At 37.6% G+C, this 23,717-nt stretch overlaps 2 protein-coding genes across 2 annotated transcripts; one reads left to right on the forward strand and one right to left on the reverse strand.

Moving 5' to 3' along the window:
* Window positions 1-400: 400 nt before the first annotated feature.
* LOC140926577 (uncharacterized) lies at window positions 401-5,242 on the reverse strand. Its single transcript, XM_073376333.1, has 3 exons — window positions 5,123-5,242; window positions 3,610-4,051; window positions 401-1,419 (listed from the first exon to the last, which is right to left on the reverse strand). The coding sequence occupies exons 1-3, from the start codon at window positions 5,240-5,242 to the stop codon at window positions 401-403; spliced, it is 1,581 nt and encodes a 526-aa protein (XP_073232434.1).
* Window positions 5,243-9,741: 4,499 nt separating this feature from the next.
* LOC140926679 (uncharacterized) lies at window positions 9,742-10,911 on the forward strand. The gene has a single exon (XM_073376421.1). It carries the CDS (start codon window positions 9,742-9,744, stop codon window positions 10,909-10,911), a length of 1,170 nt encoding a protein of 389 aa, XP_073232522.1.
* Window positions 10,912-23,717: the final 12,806 nt, after the last annotated feature.

The following is a 23,717-nucleotide window of genomic DNA, read 5'->3' on the forward strand; positions in this document are numbered from 1 at the left end:
TCAAGTTATGCTCAAGGAAATTTGCCATTTTAGGAAACAGTTGGCCCCTGCACAAATGCTCCTAAGCCGGCCCTACCTAATCCTTTCAAGTTAAACAAAGACGATACACTGTTGAGCTCTGCAAGAATAATGAACTACATTTGCTTAACCCAGTGACCAAGTGGCCCATGCCCACATGGTTGGATAAAGCAATATAAGAGTGTCTACTATATGTAGTAGACGTAAGATATGTAAATCTAAGATTTGGCTCAGACTATAATACTCTGTATTCACTGTCAATGTTAAGACAAACATAACACAGATACAATTGGCCCCTGCACAACAGATCTGCGTCATGTTTGGGGAAGTTTACTATGTCTATACTAGTATACCACTGTAAGCATGGGCAAACGGCACTAAGTTACGCTTGGAAGGCTGACTGAGACCCCATTGTGGAGGTTCGAATATATCGCAAAAATGCATTAGATTTCCAGCGTCCAAAATCCCTTATCTGTGTATCTGACATACCCTTTGCTGCTGCCCAGGAAGCAGCACCAATCCTAAAGCTATGAGTCTTATAGTGTGAAATATCCAAGTCACAAAATTGCAGGTCTTCCTTTAATGCTGTCACAAAGAAGGATCGAGTTATTGGAGAGGCATCTGGCCAGCAGAAAAGAGGCCCCGGAAATTGTCCCCGAATATTTATATACTCTGACAGGAGATGGACCGGGCAAACTGGTCTCTCTCGGTAAATGAAAATATCTACTGGGCTCGAAGAGTCGCTATGCTTGTAGTTCCTTAACGTTAGCTTTAGTGCTGTGACAGTGCTCTCCCTGGTTTCCATAAAGGCAATTTGACCGAAACTAATGATATTTTGACCAGGTAGATTGCCCCGATAAGTTAGTTCACCAACTCTAAGGGCAGCAAAGAAGGCAAGAGCATACATTGCCTGAGTTAATTTTTTGCTATACAGAGATGATTTTGTGTGTTCGCAGGCCAAAATGATATTTTCGAGTATGGGTAATGAAATGGGCAACCGTGTGTCTCTCGAAGGGTTCATTTTACTGTAACCCCGCAATGCAATTTTGATCATTTCCGACTTAGTGGGATCAGGCACAGAAGCTAAACGATGGGGGAAACTTAGTGCAGAAATGTAACTAGAGACGGTGGAGGCTGCATAGTTTTTCTCAGCTAAAAAGGCAATAAACAGGGCTAAAGTATGTGCTGAAAGGGGAAACAGCTGAATTTGGAGCCCCAGGCGATCCCTAATAAATTTTTGCAACATTTGCCAGGGGCGACGGTATACGGTTAAAGATGTTGTACCCAGACTAACTTCTAATAACTTGGCTAGCCTATCTCCCAGTTCTCTGGTAGAAGGTATGATGGCAGCGGGGTTGGTGTTGGGTCCATGCCCTGCGACACTGTGCGGAATTTGTCGACCTGTAAGCGAGATAAACTATCAGCCAACACATTCTTAACTCCTTGAATATGACGCGCCCTAAAGAAGATATTGTTTCTCAAGCAAATCAGAACCATTGTACGCAACAATGCTAGCATCTTAGTGTCCTTCGTTGTTTGCTTATTGATAACATGTACTACGCTCTCATTGTCGGTAAAAAAGAGCACCCTCTTGTTTCTCAGGTCACTAGACCATGTACTGAGGGCTACGACAATAGGAAAAAATTCAAGAAAACAAATATTCTGTGCCTTCCATGCGTCTGGCCATGTACCGTAAGCCCAATCCCTGCCAAAAACAATTCCATACCCACTAGACTGTGCAGAATCAGTGAAAAATTGCAAGTTATGAGAGGTTGACCAGGCTTCTTCTAAGAAAAAATACTTTCCATTGAAGGATTCTAAGAAAGTTTCCCAGATTCTTAAATCCTTTTTCGTTTCCAAAGTTAACCGAATTCTGTGGTGAGCACGCTTGACCCCAACAGTGAGATTTATTAGGCGCCTAATAAAAACTCGACCCGAAGTAATTACCGAGCAGGCAAAATTCAGGAGACCTACAAGGGATTGGAGCTCCTTCAGTTGTACTCTTTTCCTGGGTAGAAGACAGCGAATTGCGTTTAGGGTTTTGTCAACTTTTTCTTTCGGAAGCCTGGCCTCCATCTCTAAACAATCTAATTCAATGCCTGCAAAAGTTAATACCGGACTAGGGCCTTCCGTTTTATCGGGAGCCATGGGAACACCAATGTCCTCACAAAAATGCAAAAACCTTTGAAGGCTAGCATCACAAGCTTCGTGGGATTTTTCAAGAATCAAAAAGTCATCCAAAATATGTACGATGTTGGGTATCGCTAATTTGTTGCGAGCTACCCACTCCATTGCGGTACTAAGGGCCTCAAAGGTCTTGCAGGAACTAGCACAACCCATGGGGAGGCAGCGGTCGACATAATAGTTCCCTTCCCATTGCATTCCCAGTAAGTGATAATCTAAAGGGTGTATTGGGATAATGCGGAAAGCACTCCGAACATCCGTCTTAGCAAGAGTACAACCTCTGCCTAAACGTTTGATAAACCGAATTGCATCATCGACCTTAGCATAGTGTACTGAACAAAACTCTTGCGGAATAAAATCATTAACTGATGCACCAAAGGGAAAGGAAAGATGGTGAATCATCCTAAATTCACCTTGCACTTTCTTGGGGATGACCCCCAAGGGAGATATTCGAAGGTTAGGCAGTGGGGGCTCTGAAAAAGGTCCCACTATACGACCTTCTTGGATCTCTTTAGTTAACTTTTGATCAACCCGATCTGGGTGCTCAGATGCTGACACAAGATTATTAGAAAAACTGCTCTCTAAGGGGCCATAATAATGTAAACGGAAACCATGTAAAAAGCCCCCTAACAAATAATTACACAACTTTTCTGGGTAACCTGATAAATATTTTGCTAAACTCTTAGCTTTGACCGGAGTTGGGAGTGCTTCGGATTGAAGGGGTGCGGTTGAGAGTGCCCTGGCTGGTAAAAGATGTTGTTTTGGGCCCCGCATTTCCAGCCGGCTGTTTGGCGGTTTGTTGGCATTTGGAAATTGGGTGGCCGTTTCCACACCGGAAACACTGGTGCTTGTAAGAGCATCCTGGACATGTAATCCCCCTGTGAAACTTCCAACAAAATCCCTTTGGGATAAATGATCCCTGTTGTTTACTTTTTCCCGGCTGGGTACTAAGTTTGGGGCGAAAGGAATGAGACCTAAGCCATAGCTCAGAGTGAATTTGGTCCCAAGGGGCCCCCCCTGTCTGCCTAATACTACGAAAATTCTCATCATAGAACCTCCAATTGGCTCCCTGAGAGGCTAACTCTCGAATGACAGACCCATACTTCATGAGGGCCGGGGTGTCGTAAGGGGCTTTTTCTGAATAGATGGCGACAAACACCTGAAAGGCCGAGACCCACTGCTCAATTGATTGAACAGTCTGCCGCTTAGGATTAGGTGCTAAAACTAAAGCTGGCTTGCCGCCATCACCTTTCTCTACCCTGTAGGTATAATGATCATCTGAGTGAGTAAAGCTATTATTCAACAGTAGTGCAAAGTCCACATACTCGTTGGACCATATTTGTTTTTTGACCTTATCGGGTACACGATGGGTTAGTGGCACTGCAGTTGACAAAAAAGTGTTCTTACTTTGAGGTGCTGCACCAGGTAGTAAGGAGCTTGTCACTTGCTGCACTGCATTGTTGACGGTGTTGAGGACCGACTGGTCAGCATTGGGAGTGGTGGGGTTTGCTTCTACAACGCTTGAACCTCTGTTCACCACCTCTGCACTTGAAATTGATATGGGATCGGGAACAAACTGCACCTCCGGGACTGCTGCCGCTGCTGCAGATGTTGAAGGATGGGCGACTGGGAATGCTGTTGCTGCTGCCGTTGCTGCAGGTTGCCGGGGCTGTGCCACAGTCAACAGTGCTTCTGATACTGCTGCTGAGATGGAATTTGACAGCGTTGCCAATACTTCTGCAGAAAGGGTTAGCTGTGGGGTTGCCGGGCAGCATTTGAAGGTTCCTGCAACTGGACTGGCTGAAGCCGTGATGGATGTGGCTGCACCACCGCGTCTGTAGTGACACTGCTGTCAGCGACACGACGTCGTTTGTTAACTCTCTCTGTGTAGTTTTGACCTCTCTTGGGTGGCATTCTGGTAACTACAAAAACTCCAACATTAATCTGGTTGTCTAGAATTACAACCAAAAGTAAAGCTCTACTAAGAGCTTCAAAGCCCTCACTGGCCACCCGTGAGACAAAAGAAGAAACAGCCACTTATTGGAGCCCTCAGTTAAACAATAAATAAAATAAAAACCAGAGAAGATGACAGTATCAAACAATCTGGCACAAATAACTGTACTATAACACCACAAGGTAGTTATAGGCAAACAAAAGGATGCAACAGCACAAAATGGTACATGAATGGCACAGAGCAATAACACTCCCGCCGAATAAGTATCATGACCCATGCTGACAAACGCCAGAACTGTACATCCCTCTAATACACAACCAGAGTGGTGATAATATGGCCACTCAAAATAACAGAACTGGGGCAAACCAAATAATATAACTTATTGCATCGTGGCTGACAAAAATAGCTGTATCAGTGAGCAACATAACTCGCTGACTTACCATATATATTAACAAAACAACAAAACAAAAGAAACTCTTTCACTTCGGAAAGTGCTCTCAAAATGGCTCCCCAATTGCTTCGGTGAAGGGCCTATTTTCCCATGGCGATGTAAAGTATTCCAACGAGGGCGTTCAACACTAGTCGTTGGCTACCGGTTAACCCCGATTCTGTCAACTCTCACGACTGTATCTGCCGACGAGCCGCCCGTGGAATGTTTCCCTAAGGGGACTTGCGACTATTGGGATCGGCCATGTTGTTTATGCTGAAAGATTCTTTTTCTTATCCGTCTAAGACATGACGTGGCTCGGTACCACTTCAAATTCGCAATTCCCGGTCTTTAAGTACTAGCTTAGGTAAAGCGACCGCAGAGAGTGAGATTAACTCAGGGTAGCTTTCATTACCCCGTATAAAATCGCCTGATCTCAGCTCAAGGTCAGTAAAATGGGGGGCGGTGCTGCGAATGTTTCCGAGATCGTACTGGTTTGTTTTATCCACTCTAGGCCGCCCCATCACGAGAAATACTACCAAACAGGCTGAACACATTCTAAGTGAAGCCTTCCTAGAGATTTTTGGATCGCCAGTCCGGCGATCTAAGCACCAGCAAAATGAATAAGCACACGCGGTTTCTGGTTCACCAGCCCCCATGTGACTCGAACAACAGGATTTGTGATAGCGATTAACTGCGCTAAAAACAAGTAAACAGAGCCTACTTAACTGATCGTTGAAATCTGCTCCTCCTTTCAAGGTCCTTCTGAACTGGGATAAAGGGGGGTTTCTTTCTAAATGTTCTTCACTTTTCAGAGAAATGTTTGCCCTGCACCGAAGCTGAACTGAAAGAGGCCTGAAATCACATGTTTGGATGTTTAAGTATCTACCATTGTAAGTCCCGGATGTACCCATCCGGGATACTGAAAAACGCCGCGCAGGCTGCATAAAATAATTAATTCCCCTTGGTAATAAATGTCATTTTTTTGATTTTTTGAACTTTTTGTTTTTATAGCTTAGAAAGGCGTTTTTTCCTTCTAGAATATCATAAAACACATTTTCCTGACCTACATTGCCTAAAAAAAAAAAGTTGGAAAAATGGCCATTTTTGGACAAAAACCATGGGTTAACCCCTTTGGAAAAATGTTAATTTTTTTGACTTTTTGAACTTTTTCTTTTTATAGCTTAGAAAGGCGTTTTTTCGTTCTAGAATATCATAAAAGACATTTTCCCGACCTATATTGCCTAAAAAAAAAAGTTAGAAAAATGGCCATTTTTGGACCAAAACCATGGGTTAACCCCTTTGGAAAAATGTCAATTTTTCGACGTTTTGAACTTTTTGTTTTTATAGCTTAGAAAGGCGTTTTTTCGTTCTAGAATATCATAAAAGACATTTTCCTGACCTATATTGCTTAAAAAAAAAAGTTGGAAAAATGGCCACTTTTGGACCAAAACCATGGGTTAACCGCTGTGGAAAAATGTCAATTTTTCGACTTTTTGAACTTCTTGTTTTTATATCTTAGAAAAGCGTTTTTTCCTTCTAGAATATCAAAAAAGACATTTTCCTGGCCTATATTGCCTAAAAAAAGAAAGTTGGAAAAATGGCCATTTTTGGAGCCAAAACATGGATTAACCCCTTTGGAAAAATGTCAATTTTTCGACTTTTTGAACTTCTTGTTTTTATAGCTTAGAAAGGCGTTTTTTCGTTCTAGAATATCATAAAACACATTTTCCTGACCTATATTGCCTAAAAAAAAAAGTTGGAAAAATGGCCATTTTTGGACCAAAACCATGGGTTAACCCCTTTGGAAAAATGTCAATTTTTCGACTTTTTGAACTTCTTGTTTTTATAGCTTAGAAAGGCGTTTTTTCGTTCCAGAATATCATAAAACACATTTTCCTGACCTATATTGCCTAGAAAAAAAAAAGTTGGAAAAATGGCCATTTTAGGGCCAAAACCATGGGTTAACCGCTGTGGAAAAATGTCAATTTTTCGACTTTTTGAACTTCTTGTTTTTATATCTTAGAAAAGCGTTTTTTCCTTCTAGAATATCAAAAAAGACATTTTCCTGGCCTATATTGCCTAAAAAAAGAAAGTTGGAAAAATGGCCATTTTTGGAGCCAAAACATGGATTAACCCCTTTGGAAAAATGTCAATTTTTCGACTTTTTGAACTTCTTGTTTTTATAGCTTAGAAAGGCGTTTTTTCGTTCTAGAATATCATAAAACACATTTTCCTGACCTATATTGCCTAAAAAAAAAAGTTGGAAAAATGGCCATTTTTGGACCAAAACCATGGGTTAACCCCTTTGGAAAAATGTCAATTTTTCGACTTTTTGAACTTCTTGTTTTTATAGCTTAGAAAGGCGTTTTTTCGTTCCAGAATATCATAAAACACATTTTCCTGACCTATATTGCCTAGAAAAAAAAAAGTTGGAAAAATGGCCATTTTAGGGCCAAAACCATGGGTTAACCCCTTTGGAAAAATGTCAATTTTTCAACTTTTTGAACTTCTTGTTTTTATAGCTTAGAAAGGCGTTTTTTCGTTCTAGAATATCATAAAAGACATTTTCCTGACCTATATTGCTTAAAAAAAAAAGTTGGAAAAATGGCCACTTTTGGACCAAAACCATGGGTTAACCGCTGTGGAAAAATGTCAATTTTTCGACTTTTTGAACTTCTTGTTTTTATATCTTAGAAAAGCGTTTTTTCCTTCTAGAATATCAAAAAAGACATTTTCCTGGCCTATATTGCCTAAAAAAAAAAAGTTGGAAAAATGGCCATTTTTGGACCAAAACCATGGGTTAACCCCTTTGGAAAAATGTCAATTTTTCGACGTTTTGAACTTCTTGTTTTTATAGCTTAGAAAGGCGTTTTTTCGTTCTAGAATATCATAAAAGACATTTTCCTGACCTATATTGCTTAAAAAAAAAAGTTGGAAAAATGGCCACTTTTGGACCAAAACCATGGGTTAACCGCTGTGGAAAAATGTCAATTTTTCGACTTTTTGAACTTCTTGTTTTTATATCTTAGAAAAGCGTTTTTTCCTTCTAGAATATCAAAAAAAGACATTTTCCTGGCCTATATTGCCTAAAAAAAGAAAGTTGGAAAAATGGCCATTTTTCGAGCCAAAACATGGATTAAACCCTTTGGAAAAATGTCAATTTTTCGACTTTTTGAACTTCTTGTTTTTATAGCTTAGAAAGGCGTTTTTTCGTTCTAGAATATCATAAAACACATTTTCCTGACCTATATTGCCTAAAAAAAGAAAGTTGGTAAAATGGCCATTTTTGGACCAAAACTATGGGTTAACCCCTTTGGAAAAATGTCAATTTTTCGTCCGTTTGAACTTCTTTATTTTTATAGCTTAGAAAGGCGTTTTTTCGTTCTAGAATATCATAAAAGACATTTTCCTGACCTATATTGCCTAAAAAAAAAAAGTTGGAAAAATGGCCATTTTTGGATCAAAACCATGGGTTTACCCGTCTGGGAAAATGTTAATTTTTTTGACTTTTTGAACTTTTTGTTTTTATAGCTTAGAAAGGCGTTTTTTCGATCTAGAATATCATAAAAGACATTTTCCTGACTTATATTGCCTAAAAAAAAAAGTTGGAAAAATGGCCATTTTTGGACCAAAACCATGGGTTAACCCCTTTGGAAAAATGTCAATTTTTCGACTTTTTGAACTTCTTGTTTTTATAGCTTAGAAAGGCGTTATTTCGTTCTAGAATATCATAAAACTAGACATTATGGCAGACATAATGTAATTTATGGCAAGGCATGATACCCACATGATAACTCGCTAGGTCAGGCTGTACCAGGTACTGGAAATCTAGCCAATTAGGTTATAGGGCGGTGTCAGGGTTAAGTAGGTATATCGAGATATTTTCCCAATAATTCTTCCTTCTCTCCCTCGTCATCAACTCGGTCAGATCTCGAGCAAAATCTTTTCAGGCAAGTACTTCCTTTGATTATATTTTCTTTTCCTCATGCCGCCAATCCGTGTTTTAATTCTGGGCCACTCTTTCATTCGCCGCGTGCACGATTTTCTTTACCGCAATTTTAATGCGCGCTGCGCGAAAAATTTAAGTCTAGATGGCGATCTGCTCATACGATGGCATGGGATTGGAGGTAGAACGGTTTCTAAAACTAGGCAGTACGATTTAGGTATAGTAGAGGAGTTCGCTTCCAATGTAGTGATCATGCAATTAGGTACGAACGACCTTACCACCATTTCGGCCGTTGAAACTGGCTCGGCAATTGAAGATCTGTGTCGTTTACTTTATGAGTCATATGGAGTGGAATTGATTTGCGTTTGTCAAACCCTTTACCGGCAAGATGCCTCTTCTTTTAACAAACAGGTTGACTTGTTAACGAAGTATCTGAAGGTGGTTTTAGAACCCATTCCTTATGTATTTTACTGGCGTCACAGAGGGTTTTGGCGTTGTAAATGACGTTTTCTTGCTCGGGATGGTGTTCATTTAAACAAACTCGGACATTATAAATATTTTCGCAGTTTGAGAGGCGCAGTTCTTAGATGTATACGAATTTTCTCAGGTCGTTAACAGCAGTAATTTTTTCCCATGTATTTGCCAGTTCCCTAATTTTAATATTTGTTGCTCTTTACCAAGCCGAATGTTATGCAGCCTTGCCCTTTGTTCACTTGTTGTTGGAAAGTAATTTCCTACCTATAAGCAGGCGTGCTACTTTGTTCATGCACGGTTTAAATATCGTGTTTATTTTTGCGGCTTTGGTTATGTTATTTTGTGCTTTCGCTTTACCATTTTGAGTGTACAACCACTTTTGACCGCCCCCTTTTTTGGGAGGTGTGTCCAATGCACTCGATATCAGTGATTATGCACGTTTTTTCATGGAACTTGGCTTTTTTTGTTTGTTTTTTGTTTGTTTTTGTTTTTGTTTTTTTTTTCTATACTGTTACTGCTGTCTTATTTATCGTATTTTGTCACTTATATTTTTCAATTTCTTTTGTGGCTACGTCGGGCCTGTTAGGCTATATTTATCTTGAACTGCCTCTCCCAAGTGCTAAGTAACTTTACAGACAACAATGGCTCGCGGGGTATATTCGTATCCCCTGCAGTGCTGTTAATTGTCTCAGTCTTGTTTATTTTTGCCAGTTTCAGTAGTCTTTTTTGTAAAAAATGCCTCCGCGAAAACGACCAGCAACTCAAGCTACCGCGCCCACCGCTATTCCATCCGTTCGCCCCAACAAGAGAGCCAGGCGGCCAAGACTGCGTCCTGAGGAGGCGCCCACTGTTCATGAGAGCACTACAACTGAGCAGGCTAACGTGCTTGCTTCCAACCCTTCAAGTTCATCCCCAGGCACAGTGTCCGTGGATGTCGCCGCAATCACCGCTACCATTTCTGCCGTAATTACACAAGCAGTAAAGACGGCCTTCTCGCCTGAGAAATTGGCTTCGCTGCTCGACAACAACTCCCCAACGCCAGTAGTTACGCAAGCGCCAACTGGACTTGTTGAACAGGCTGTGGATGATGACGTCCATGTCATCACCAATCCTCAGTCAGGTATTGGAGCAGTTGATCCTTTAGACTTAGTTAACACGGGTCCGTATGATCAAAGACCACAAGTTCAATTCACCAGTGTTTCTGTCCCTCTCACTTCGAGAGTTAGTTCCAAAATCAAAGCAAAAATTTGGGCGAATGAATATATTAATTTCGGGTCGTTATTGTCTGATTCACCTCAGCAGGAGGGGAAATACTCATTATCTATGACACCGTCAGTCGCCGGTACTTCGAGCCAGCCTCAACTGACGCTTGAACCCTGTCACGTTTCTAAGAAAATAGCCAACATTTCCCAGTGGGTCTCTGCGTTTAATATTTTCGTTTCTGTTTACGCGGAAAGATTTAACAATTACACTCCTCAATTAATGAAATATTGCGAGGTGGTCCGAGATCTGGCTACAAAGGGGGGAGATTGGCATTGGTATGATGAACAATTTCGTTACGTAAGACAATCGGCACCAGAGCAGTATCCATGGGATAGGATACATTGGGAGTTGTGGTTACGGGCGTCAAATACTTTTCGCAAACCGCAACCGCCCACCAACAAACCACGTTTTCGTTCTCAGTTCTTTCCGAAAGGGACCTGCTGGGCCTTTCAAGCAGGTAAGCACTGTTCCGGATGCAAATTCGAACACGTGTGTTTTAAATGTGGTGGAAAACACCCGGGCGGCCAGTGCTCAGCTTCGGCGCCCAAAAGTGGATTCCCTTTCAGTTCAAAAGGCAAACGAGATAGTACATCGGGTTCTCCACAGCAAGCCAGTCACGCCAGTAAGAGTGGATCGGCTTGATTTTTTGCTGCATGGTTATGACAGAGTTTTAAAACAATTTCTTGTTGACGGTTTTGGTTTTGGTTTTCGTATTCACTTTGTTGGTGAGCGGTTTTCGTCTGAGTCTCCTAATCTTAAAAGCGCTCTGGATCAGCCAGTGGTAACGCATGCTAAGTTACGCAAGGAATGTGATGCAGGGAGAATTGTTGGTCCTTTCACAGCTCCCCCCTTTCCCAATTTTCGTTGCTCTCCACTTGGCATTGTTCCCAAAAAGGATCCATCTGAATTTCGATTAATACACCATTTATCTTACCCCAAGGGTTCTTCCGTAAATGACTTTATCCCGGATTATTGTTCTACCGTGAAATACGCATCGGTCGGGGATGCGGTGAAGTTACTCAAGCGGTTAGGAAAGGGTTGTTTTATGGCCAAAACCGACGTGAAATCTGCTTTCCGTATAATTCCTATTCACCCTGCTGACTATTCCTTGCTTGGTTTGAAATGGGACAACATGTACTATTTTGATAGGTGTCTCGCGATGGGGCTTTCCAGTTCCTGTGCGATTTTTGAAGCATTTAGTACGGCACTTGAGTGGTTGTCCATCAATCATCTTGGTGCTTGCGCAGTATTACATATTTTAGACGATTTTTTATTCATAGCCCCAAGCAAAGGACAATGTGAACACGACTTAGATAATTTTATTTTGATGTGTAATTATCTTGGCGTTCCCTTGGCCCCTGAAAAAACGGTGGGTCCCGCGACTGTTTTACAATTTGCTGGAATTACGCTTGATTCTGTACGCCAAGAGGCTCGCCTACCAGAAGACAAACTTCTCAAGTGTCGTGCGATGTTACAAAATTTCCAGGCCCGGCGCTCCGTCTGCCTAAAGGAACTCCAATCACTGATAGGTTTATTGAATTTTACATGCCTCGTGGTTGTTCCGGGTCGCGCTTTTCTGCGTCGCATGATAGATCTTACCAAAGGCGTCAACAAGCCTCATCATCACATTCGTCTTTCGCGAGGCGCTAAATTAGATATCATGCTTTGGCTCCGTTTTCTTGACGATTTTAACGGGCGATCGTTTTTCTTAAGTGACGTTTGGGAAACATCCCAGAGTCTTCAGCTTTATACTGATGCCGCAGGTTCGATAGGTTTTGGTGCGGTCTTTGATCGCCATTGGCTTCACGGAACTTGGCCGAACCACTGGAAATCTTATAACATCGCGCTTTTGGAGCTTTTTCCCATTGTCATTGCTGTTCATATTTGGGGGCACATAATGGCAGATAAACGTATCATATTTTTCACTGACAATGCCGCCGTTGTTGACATTATTAATAATCAGACGTCTAAACACCAGGGTATCATGGTGCTATTAAGGGATTTAGTGCTAAGTTGCCTCAAACATAACATAATATTTCAAGCTCGCCATATTCCTGGGTTAATCAATTCTAGTGCCGATTACATTTCACGTTCCCAGGTAACAAAGTTCAAGAAGAAGCCGACCAGCTCCCGACCCCTATCCCCGAGAACCTATTGCCGAAGAGTTGGGTGCTAACTTGACAGGTCTACTAAATTCTACTCTCACAGCCAGCTCGCGGCGCCTGTATCAGCGTGCGTGGGTCGTTTTCCGCCAATTCTATGCTCACTTGTACGGTTCAACCAATCCTCCTTTACCTTTACCCCCTACTTGTATCCCTCTTTTTATTTCTTATCTCTCGTTTCGTAAATTGGCCTGTTCCACCATAAAATCATATCTTTCTGCCATTTCCTATGCACATAAGCTCAAAGGTTTTAATGACCCTACCAAATCTTTTCTAATTGACAAGCTGTTGACAGCTTTGAGCCGTCAACAGCCGTCGGACATTCGTCTGCCAATTACACGGCCCATATTGCACCAGCTGATTCGCTCTCTTACTTTTTCTAACTCTTCGGCATTTCAACGTTCTCTTTTTTCGACGATGTTTCTTGTCGCGTTTACGGTCTTTTTCGCATAGGTGAGCTGGCGTCCAAGAGCACACGATTTGCGCGTTCTGTCGTTCAGTACAGTAATCTAACATTCTTATTTCGTCATGGCCAAGTGCAGGGGGCAAAGATTACTATTACCGAGTATAAGCATAACGCTAGTCGCAGACCTTTTGACATTTTACTTGCCAAGGATGTCTCTTTCACTTTTTGCCCTGTTACAGCCCTATATCAGTATTGTAATATCAGGGGAACTCGTCCAGGTCCACTTTTTTGTCACGCTGATCAGACCGCCATCTCTGTTCACCAATTCAATGTCGCACTTCAGCAGTGCTTATCTTACTGTGGTCTGGACAGTAGTCGGTACAAGACTCATAGCTTTCGCATTGGCGGCGCGTGCCATGCCGCTGAACAAGGTTATTCTGACGTGCAAATTCGTGCTCTTGGTCGCTGGAAATCCGACGCATTTAAAGTTTATTTGAGGTCGGAAGTTCTTCACGCTAATTAATTGATTTGCCAACGTGTCGAAAGTAGGTCAGACAATTGGGCTGCTACTTGGTGGGCTTAGACAACCATTTTTAACTGACCTTTGAGTAGTTAGTTCCTAATCTTATTCATTCTGCTTTTAGGCCGGCCGAATGGGTCAGTCATTGGGCTGCTATTTGGCTGGCATTAGTTCTCGTTTCGTATGACTTAGTTCGTTCTGTTATTATGCCTTTTTGGTAGGTCAGTCATTGGGCTGCTACTTGGTTGACAATTTTTAAGTCCGAATTTTCCTATCGATTATCATCTCTCTAATTTGTACCAGACGTTCAATTTCACGGTTCAGACAAGGGCTGCCGTTTCGTTGACGTCACGTTTAGTATTGACAAATTTTTATTTTCTTCTTCTTCTTCTTAGTTTTAAAAGTGTCCAACAATTTTTCGCTTTCCAGCTTTCACGCGAGCTTTGCTTCTTTTTGTGGGGCTTCAGCCACAGTTGTGTGGCTTGTGGCGGATTTTTGTCGCCCCATTTTTTATTCAGTAGGTTAATCGGTTTACATATATCGATGTGTTGTGATTATGTTAGCTTTGATTTCATTAAACCTGCCACAACCGTGGCCAGATTTATCCAACACAGTTGTTTGTTTATATTTTAATTCTGTTCCTTTTCGGAAAGTACGTGACCGGAAATGCAAGCAGAGCTCGCGCAGAGTTGGGCCTTGTTTAGAACACATGCCTTGATATAAAACTAGACATTATGGCAGACATAATGTAATTTATGGCAAGGCATGATACTCACATGATAACTCGCTAGGTCAGGCTGTACCAGGTACTGGAAATCTAGCCAATTAGGTTATAGGGCGGTGTCAGGGTTAAGTAGGTATATCGAGATATTTTCCCAATAATTCTTCCTTCTCTCCCTCGTCATCAACTCGGTCAGATCTAGAGCAAAATCTTTCCCTCCTCCTTCCCCTTCACCTGCCTGCGGGTTATTATTGTTCACGGTATTTCCTATTTCTTCTTTTTTCCTTTTCTTAAATATTTTGTTTTGTAGTTTGTGGCGGATTTTTCTCGCCCCATTTTTTATTCAGTAGGTTAATCGGTTTACATATATCGATGTGTTGTGATTATGTTAGCTTTGATTTCATTAAACCTGCCACAACCGTGGCCAGATTTATCCAACACAGTTGTTTGTTTATATTTTAATTCTGTTCCTTTTCGGAAAGTACGTGACCGGAATTGCAAGCAGAGCTCGCGCAGAGTTGGGCCTTGTTTAGAACACATGCCTTGATATAAAAGACATTTTCCTCACCTATATTGCCTAAAAAAAAAAAGTTGGAAAAATGGCCATTTTTGGACCAAAACCATGGGTTAACCCCTCTGGAAAAATGTTAATTTTTTTGACTTTTTGAACTTTTTGTTTTTATAGCTTAGAAAGGCGTTTTTTCGTTTTAGAATATCATAAAACACATTTTGCTGACCTATATTGCCTAAAAAAAAAAATTTGGAAAAATGGCCATTTTTGGACCAAAACCATGGGTTAACCCCTTTGGAAAAATGTCAATTTTTCGACTTTTTGAACTTCTTGTTTTTATATCTTAGAAAGGCATTTTTTCGTTCTAGAATATCAGAAAAGACATTTTCCTGACCTATATTGCCTAAAAAAAGAAAGTTGGAAAAATGGCCATTTTTATAGCAAAAACATGGGTTAACCCCTTTGGAAAAATGTCAATTTTTCGACTTTTTGAAATTTTTTTTTTTCATAGCTGAGAAAGGCCTTTTTTTGTTCTAGAATATCATTAAAGACATGTTCCCGACCTATATTGCCTAAGAAAAAAAAATTGGAAAAATGGCCATTTTTGGAGCAAAACCATGGGTTAACCCCTTTGGAAAAATGTCAATTTTTCGACTTTTTGAACTTCTTTTTTCTATAGCTTAGAAAAACGTTTTTTCGTTCTAGAATATCATAAAACACATTTTCCTGACCTATATTGCCTAAAAAAAAAAAGTTGGAAAAATGGCCATTTTTGGACCAAAACCATGGGTTAACCCCTTTGTAAAAATGTCAATTTTTCGACTTTTTGAACTTCTTGTTGTTATAGCTTAGAAAGGCGTTTTTTCGTTACAGAATATCATAAAAAACCTTTTCCTGACCTATAAGGCCTAGAAAAAAAAAAGTTGGAAAAATGGCCATTTTTGGACCAAAACCATCGGTTAACCCCTTTGGAAAAATGTCAATTTTTCAACTTTTTGAACTTGTTGTTTTTATAGCTTAGACAGGCGTTGTTTTGTTCTAGAATATCATAAAAGACATTTTCCTCACCTATATTGCCTAAAAAAAAAAGTTGGAAAAATGACCATTTTTGGAGCCAAAACATGGATTAACCCCTTTGGAAAAATGTCAATTTTTCGACTTTTTGAAGTTTTTGTTTTAATAGCCTAGAAAGGCCTTTTTTTGTTCTAGAATATCATAAAAGACATTTTTCCAGACCTATATTGCCTAAAAAAAGAAAGTTGGAAAAATGGCCATTTTTGGACCAAAACCATGGGTTAACCCCTTTGGAAAAATGTCAATTTTTCGACTTTTTGAACTTGTTGTTTTTATAGCTTAGAAAGACGTTTTTTTGTTCTAGAATATTATAAAACACAAATTTTCTGACCTATATTGCCTAAAAAAAGAAAGTTAGAAAAATGGCCATTTTTGGACCAAAACCATGGGTTAACCCCTTTGGAAAAATGTCAATTTTTTGACTTTTTGAACTTCTTGTTTTTATAGCTTAGAAAGACGTTTTTTTGTTCTAGAATATTATAAAACACAAATTTTCTGACCTATATTGCCTAAAAAAAGAAAGTTAGAAAAATGGCCATTTTTGGACCAAAACCTTGGTTAACCCCTTTGGAAAAATGTCCATTTTTCGACTTTTCGAACTTCTTGTTTTTATAGCTTAGAAAGGCGTTTTTTCGTTCTAGAATATCATAAAAGACATTTTCCTCACCTATATTGCCTTAAAAGAAACTTTTAAAAATGGCCATTTTTGGACCGAAACCATGGGTTAACCCCTTTGGAAAAATGTCAATTTTTCGACTTTTTAAACTTCTTGTTTTTATAGCTTAGAAAGGCGTTTTTTCGTTCTAGAATATCATAAAACACATTCTCTTGAGCTATATTTCCTAAAAAAAAAGTTGGAAAAATGGCCATTTTTGGACCAAAACCATGGGTTAACCCCTTTGGAAAAATGTCAACTTTTCGACTTTTTGAACTTCTTGTTTTTGTAGGTTACAAAGGCGTTTTTTCGTTCTAGAATATCATAAAACTCATTTTCCTGACTTATATTGCCTTAAAAAAAAAAATTGGAAAAATGGCCATTTTTGGACCAAAACCATGGGTTAACCCCTTTGGAAAAATGTCAATTTTTTGACTTTTTAAACTTCTTGTTTTTATAGCTTAGAAAGACGTTTTTTTGTTCTAGAATATTATAAAACACAAATTTTCTGACCTATATTGCCTAAAAAAAGAAAGTTAGAAAAATGGCCATTTTTGGACCAAAACCTTGGTTAACCCCTTGGAAAAATGTCCATTTTTCGACTTTTCGAACTTCTTGTTTTTATAGCTTAGAAAGGCGTTTTTTCGTTCTAGAATATCATAAAAGACATTTTCCTCACCTATATTGCCTTAAAAGAAACTTGGAAAAATGGCCATTTTTGACCGAAACCATGGGTTAACCCCTTTGCAAAAATGTCAATTTTTCGACTTTTTGAACTTCTTGTTTTTATAGCTTAGAAAGGCGTTTTTTCGTTCTAGAATATCATAAAAAACATTTTCCTGACCTATATTGCCTAGAAAAAAAAAAGTTGGAAAAATGGCCATTTTTGGACCAAAACTATGGGTTAACCCCTTTGGAAAAATGTCAATTTTTCGACTTTTTGAACTTCTTGTTTTTATAGCTTAGAAAGGCGTTTTTTCGTTCCAGAATATCATAAAAACACATTTTGCTGACCTATATTGCCTACAAAAAAAAAAGTTGGAAAAATGGCCATTTTAGGACCAAAACCATGGGTTAACCCCTTTGGAAAAATGTCAACTTTTCGACTTTTTGAACTTCTTGTTTTTGTAGCTTACAAAGGCGTTTTTTCGTTCTAGAATATCATAAAACACATTTTCCTGACTTATATTGCCTTAAAAAAAAAAATTGGAAAAATGGCCATTTTTGGACCAAAACCATGGGTTAACCCCTTTGGAAAAATGTCAATTTTTCGACTTTTTGAACTTCTTGTTTTTATAGCTTAGAAGGCCGTTTTTTCGTTCTAGAATATGATAAAACACATTTTCCTGACTTATATTGCCTAAAAAAAAAAAGTTGGAAAAATGACCATTTTTGGACCAAAACCATGGGTTTACCCCTTTGCAAAAATGTCAATTTTTCGACTTTTTGAACTTCTTCTTTTTATATCTTAGACAGGCGTTTTTTCGTTCTAGAATATCATAAAACACATTTTCCTGACTTTTATTGCCTAAAAAAAAAAGTTGGAAAAATGGCCATTTTTGGACCAAAAAAATGGGTTAACCCCTTTGGAAAAATGTGAATTTTTCGACTTTTTGAACTTCTTGTTTTTATAGCTTAGAAAGGGGTTTTTTCGTTCTAGAAAATCATAAAACACATTTTCCTGACCTATTTTGCCTAAAAAAAAAAGTTGGAAAAATGGCCATTTTTGGACCAAAACCATGGGTTAACCCCTTTGGAAAAATGTCAATTTTTCCACTTTTTGAACTTCTTGGTTTTATAGCTTAGAAAGGCGTTTTTTCGTTCTAGAATATCATTAAAGACATTTTCCTGACCTATATTGCCTAGAAAAAAAAAGTTTGAAAAATGGCCATTTTTGGACCAAAACTATGGGTTAACCCCTTTGGAAAAATGTCAATTTTTCGGCTTTTTGAACTTCTTGTTTTTATAGCTTAGAAAGACGTTTTTTTGTTCTAGAATATTATAAAACACAAATTTTCTGACCTATATTGCCTAAAAAAAGAAAGTTGGAAAAATGGCCATTTTTGGACCAAAAACAATGGTTAACCCCTTTGGAAAAATGTCCATTTTTCGACATTTCGAACTTCTTGTTTTTATAGCTTAGAAAGGCGTGTTTTCGTTCTGGAATATCATAAAAGACATTTTCCTCAACTATATTGCCTAAAAAGAAACTTGGAAAAATGGCCATTTTTGGACCGACACCATGGGTTAACCCCTTTGCAAAAATGTCAATTTTTCGACTTTTTGAACTTCTTGTTTTTATAGCTTAGTAAGGCGTTTTTTCGTTCTAGAATATCATAAAAACACATTTTCCTGACCTATATTGCCTAGAAAAAAAAAAGTTGGAAAAATGGCCATTTTTGGACCAAAACCATGGGTTAACCCCTTTGAAAAAATGTCAGTTTTTCGACTTTTTGAACTTCTTCTTTTTATATCTTAGAAAGGCGTTTTTTTGTTCTAGAATATCATAAAAGACATTTTCCTGACCTATGTTGCCTAAAAAAAGAAAGTTGAAAAAATGGCCATTTTTGGAGCAAAAACATGGGTTAACCCCTTTGGAAAAATGTCAATTTTTCGACTTTTTAAACTTCTTGTTTTTATATCTTAGAAAGGCGTTTTTTCGTTCTAGTATATCATAAAAGACATTCTCCTGAGCTATATTTCCTAAAAGAAAAGTTGGAAAAATGGCCGTTTTTGAACCAAAACCATGCGTTAACCCCTTTGGAAAAATGTCAATTTTTGGACTTTTTAAACTTCTTGTTTTTATAGCTTAGAAAGGCGTTTTTTCGTTCTAGAATATCATAAAACACATTCTCTTGAGCTATATTTCCTAAAAAAAAAGTTGGAAAAATGGCCATTTTTGGACCAAAACCATGGGTTAACCCCTTTGGAAAAATGTCAACTTTTCGACTTTTTGAACTTCTTGTTTTTGTAGCTTACAAAGGCGTTTTTTCGTTCTAGAATATCATAAAACACATTTTCCTGACTTATATTGCCTTAAAAAAAAAAATTGGAAAAATGGCCATTTTTGGACCAAAACCATGGGTTAACCCCTTTGGAAAAATGTCAATTTTTTGACTTTTTAAACTTCTTGTTTTTATAGCTTAGAAAGACGTTTTTTTGTTCTAGAATATTATAAAACACAAATTTTCTGACCTATATTGCCTAAAAAAAGAAAGTTAGAAAAATGGCCATTTTTGGACCAAAACCTTGGTTAACCCCTTTGGAAAAATGTCCATTTTTCGACTTTTCGAACTTCTTGTTTTTATAGCTTAGAAAGGCGTTTTTTCGTTCTAGAATATCATAAAAGACATTTTCCTCACCTATATTGCCTTAAAAGAAACTTGGAAAAATGGCCATTTTTGACCGAAACCATGGGTTAACCCCTTTGCAAAAATGTCAATTTTTCGACTTTTTGAACTTCTTGTTTTTATAGCTTAGAAAGGCGTTTTTTCGTTCTAGAATATCATAAAACACATTTTCCTGACCTATATTGCCTAGAAAAAAAAAAAATTGGAAAAATGGCCATTTTTGGACCAAAACCATGGGTTAACCACTTTAAAAAAACGTCAATTTTTCGACTTTTAGAGCTTCTTGTTTTTATAGCTTAGAAAGGCGTTTTTCGTTCAAGAATATCATTAAACACATTTTTAAGACCTATATTGCCTAAAAAATAAAGTTAGAAAAATAGCCATTTTTGGACCAAAACCATGGGTTAACCCCTTTGGAAAAATGTCAATTTTTCGACTTTTTGAACTTCTTCTTTTTATAGTTTAGAAAGGCGTTTTTTCGTTCTGGAATATCATAAAAGACATTTTCCTCACCTATATTGCCTAAAAAGAAACTTGGAAAAATGGCCATTTTTGGACCGACACCATGGGTTAACCCCTTTGCAAAAATGTCAATTTTTCGACTTTTTGAACTTCTTGTTTTTATAGCTTAGTAAGGCGTTTTTTCGTTCTAGAATATCATAAAAACACATTTTCCTGACCTATATTGCCTAGAAAAAAAAAAGTTGGAAAAATGGCCATTTTTGGACCAAAACCATGGGTTAACCCCTTTGAAAAAATGTCAATTTTTCGACTTTTTGAACTTCTTCTTTTTATATCTTAGAAAGGCGTTTTTTTGTTCTAGAATATCATTAAAGACATTTTCCTGACCTATATTGCCTAAAAAAAGAAAGTTGAAAAAATGGCCATTTTTGGAGCAAAAACATGGGTTAACCCCTTTGGAAAAATGTCAATTTTTCGACTTTTTAAACTTCTTGTTTTTATATCTTAGAAAGGCGTTTTTTCGTTCTAGAATATCATAAAAGACATTCTCCTGAGCTATATTTCCTAAAAAAAAAGTTGGAAAAATGGCCGTTTTTGAACCAAAACCATGCGTTAACCCCTTTGGAAAAATGTCAATTTTTCGACTTTTTTAACTTCTTGTTTTTATAGCTTAGAAAGGCGTTTTTTCGTTCTAGAATATCATAAAACGCATTCTCTTGAGCTATATTTCCTAAAAAAAAAGTTGGAAAAATGGCCATTTTTGGACCAAAACCATGGGTTAATCCCTTTGGAAAAATGTCAATTTTTCGACTTTTTGAACTTCTTGTTTTTATAGCTTAGAAAGGCGTTTTTTCGTTCCAGAATATCATAAAAACACATTTTGCTGACCTATATTGCCTACAAAAAAAAAAGTTGGAAAAATGGCCATTTTAGGACCAAAACCATGGGTTAACCCCTTTGGAAAAATGTCAACTTTTCGACTTTTTGAGCTTCTTGTTTTTGTAGCTTACAAAGGCGTTTTTTCGTTCTAGAATATCATAAAACACATTTTCCTGACTTATATTGCCTTAAAAAAAAAAATTGGAAAAATGGCCATTTTTGGACCAAAACCATGGGTTAACCCCTTTGGAAAAATGTCAATTTTTTGACTTTTTAAACTTCTTGTTTTTATAGCTTAGAAAGACGTTTTTTTGTTCTAGAATATTATAAAACACAAATTTTCTGACCTATATTGCCTAAAAAAAGAAAGTTAGAAAAATGGCCATTTTTGGACCAAAACCATGGGTTTACCCCTTTGCAAAAATGGCAATTTTTCGACTTTTTGAACTTCTTGTTTTTATAGCTTAGAAGGCCGTTTTTTCGTTCTAGAATATCATAAAACACATTTTCCTGACTTATATTGCCTAAAAAAAAAAAGTTGGAAAAATGACCATTTTTGGACCAAAACCATGGGTTTACCCCTTTGCAAAAATGTCAATTTTTCGACTTTTTGAACTTCTTGTTTTTATATGTTAGAAAGGCGTTTTTTCGTTCTAGAATATCATAAAACACATTTTCCTGACTTTTATTGCCTAAAAAAAAAAAGTTGGAAAAATGGCCATTTTTGGACCAAAACCATGGGTTAACCCCTTTGGAAAAATGTGAATTTTTCGACTTTTTGAACTTCTTGTTTTTATAGCTTAGAAAGGGGTTTTTTCGTTCTAGAAAATCATAAAACACATTTTCCTGACCTATTTTGCCTAAAAAAAAAAGTTGGAAAAATGGCCATTTTTGGACCAAAACCATGGGTTAACCCCTTTGGAAAAATGTCAATTTTTCCACTTTTTGAACTTCTTGGTTTTATAGTTTAGAAAGGCGTTTTTTCGTTCTAGAATATCATTAAAGACATTTTCCTGACCTATATTGCCTAGAAAAAAAAAGTTGGAAAAATGGCCATTTTTGGACCAAAACTATGGGTTAACCCCTTTGGAAAAATGTCAATTTTTCGGCTTTTTGAACTTCTTGTTTTTATAGCTTAGAAAGACGTTTTTTTGTTCTAGAATATTATAAAACACAAATTTTCTGACCTATATTGCCTAAAAAAAGAAAGTTGGAAAAATGGCTATTTTTGGACCAAAACCATGGTTAACCCCTTTGCAAAAATGTCAATTTTTCAACTTTTTTAACTTCTTGTTTTTATAGCTTCGAAAGTCGTTTTTTCGTTCTAGAATATCATAAAACACATTTTCCTGACTTTTATAGCCTAAAAAAAAAAAATTGGAAAAATGGCCATTTTTGGACCAAAACTATGGGTTAACCCCTTTGGAAAAATGTCAATTTTTTGACTTTTTGAACTTCTTGTTTTTATAGCTTAGAAAGACGTTTTTTTGTTCTAGAATATTATAAAACACAAATTTTCTGACCTATATTGCCTAAAAAAAGAAACTTGGAAAAATGGTCATTTTTGGACCAAAACCATGGGTAACCCCTTTGCAAAAATGTCAATTTTTCGTCTTTTTGAACTTTTTTTTTTTATAGCTTAGAAAGGCGTTTTTTCGTTCTAGAATATCATAAAACACATTTTCTTGACCTATATTGCCTAGAAAAAAAAAAGTTGGAAAAATGGCCATTTTTGGACCAAAACCATGGGTTAACCCCTTTGGAAAAATGTCAATTTTTCAACTTTTTGACCTTCGTGTTTTTATAGCCTAAAGAGGCGTTTTTTCGTCGTAGAATATTGTAAAAAACATTTTCCAGACCTATATTGCGTAAAAAAAAAGTTGGAAAAATGGTCATATTTCGACCAAAACCATGAGTTAACCCCTTTGGGAACATGTCCATTTTTCGAGTTTTTGAACTTCTTGTTGTTATAGCCTAGAAAGGCGTTTTTTCCTCGTAGAATATCGTAAAGGACATTTTCCTGGGCTATATTGCCTAAAGAAGAAAGTTAGAAAAGTGGTTATTTTAAGACAAAACCATGGGTTAACCCCTTTGGAAAAATGTCAATTTTTCAACTTTTTGAATTCTTTTTTTTATTGCCTAGAAAGGCGTTTTTTCGTCGTAGAATATCGTAAAAACATTTTCCAGTCCTATATTGCGTAAAAGAAAAAGTTGGAAAAATGCCATATTTCGACCAAAACCATGGGTTAACCCGTTTGTAAAAATGTCAATGTTTTGACTTTTTGAACTTCCTTTTTTTATAGCCTAGAAAAGTGTTTTTTCCTTATAGAATATCGTAAAAGCTATTTTGCTGGCCTATATTGCCTAAAAAAAAAGATTGGAGAAATGGCCATTTTTGGACCAAAACCATGGGTTAACCCCTTTGGAGAAATGTCAATTTTTCGACTTTTTGAACATCTCTTTTTTATAGCCTAGAAAGGCTGTCTTTTTTTGTAGAATATCCTAAAAGACTTTTACCCGGCCTTTATTACCTAAAAAAAAAAGTTGGATAGATGGCGATTTTTCGACCAAAACCAGGGGTTAACCTTTGTGGAAAAATGTCAATTTTTCGAATTTTTGAACTTCTTTTTTTTATAGCCTAGAGAAACTTTCTTTTGTCGTAGAATATCGTAAAAGACCTTTTCCTCCCCTATATTGCCTAAAAAAAA

The sequence above is a fragment of the Porites lutea genome, chromosome 1, assembly GCF_958299795.1.
Source record: "Porites lutea chromosome 1, jaPorLute2.1, whole genome shotgun sequence".
NCBI lineage: Eukaryota > Metazoa > Cnidaria > Anthozoa > Scleractinia > Poritidae > Porites > Porites lutea.

Bases quoted from the DNA above. Each gene is read 5' to 3' on its own strand.
- LOC140926577 (XM_073376333.1), bottom strand. From the start codon at position 5,242: ATGGGGGCTGGTGAACCAGAAACCGCGTGTGCTTATTCATTTTGCTGG. The intron at 4,052-5,122 runs GTAGTATTTCTC...TGTCGCTGACAG, and splicing joins GAATGTGTTCAGCCTGTTTG to CAGTGTCACTACAGACGCGG. The intron at 1,420-3,609 runs GTAAGAACACTT...TCTCGCTTACAG, and splicing joins ACCTGGTGCAGCACCTCAAA to GTCGACAAATTCCGCACAGT.
- LOC140926679 (XM_073376421.1), top strand. From the start codon at position 9,742: ATGCCTCCGCGAAAACGACCAGCAACTCAAGCTACCGCGCCCACCGCT.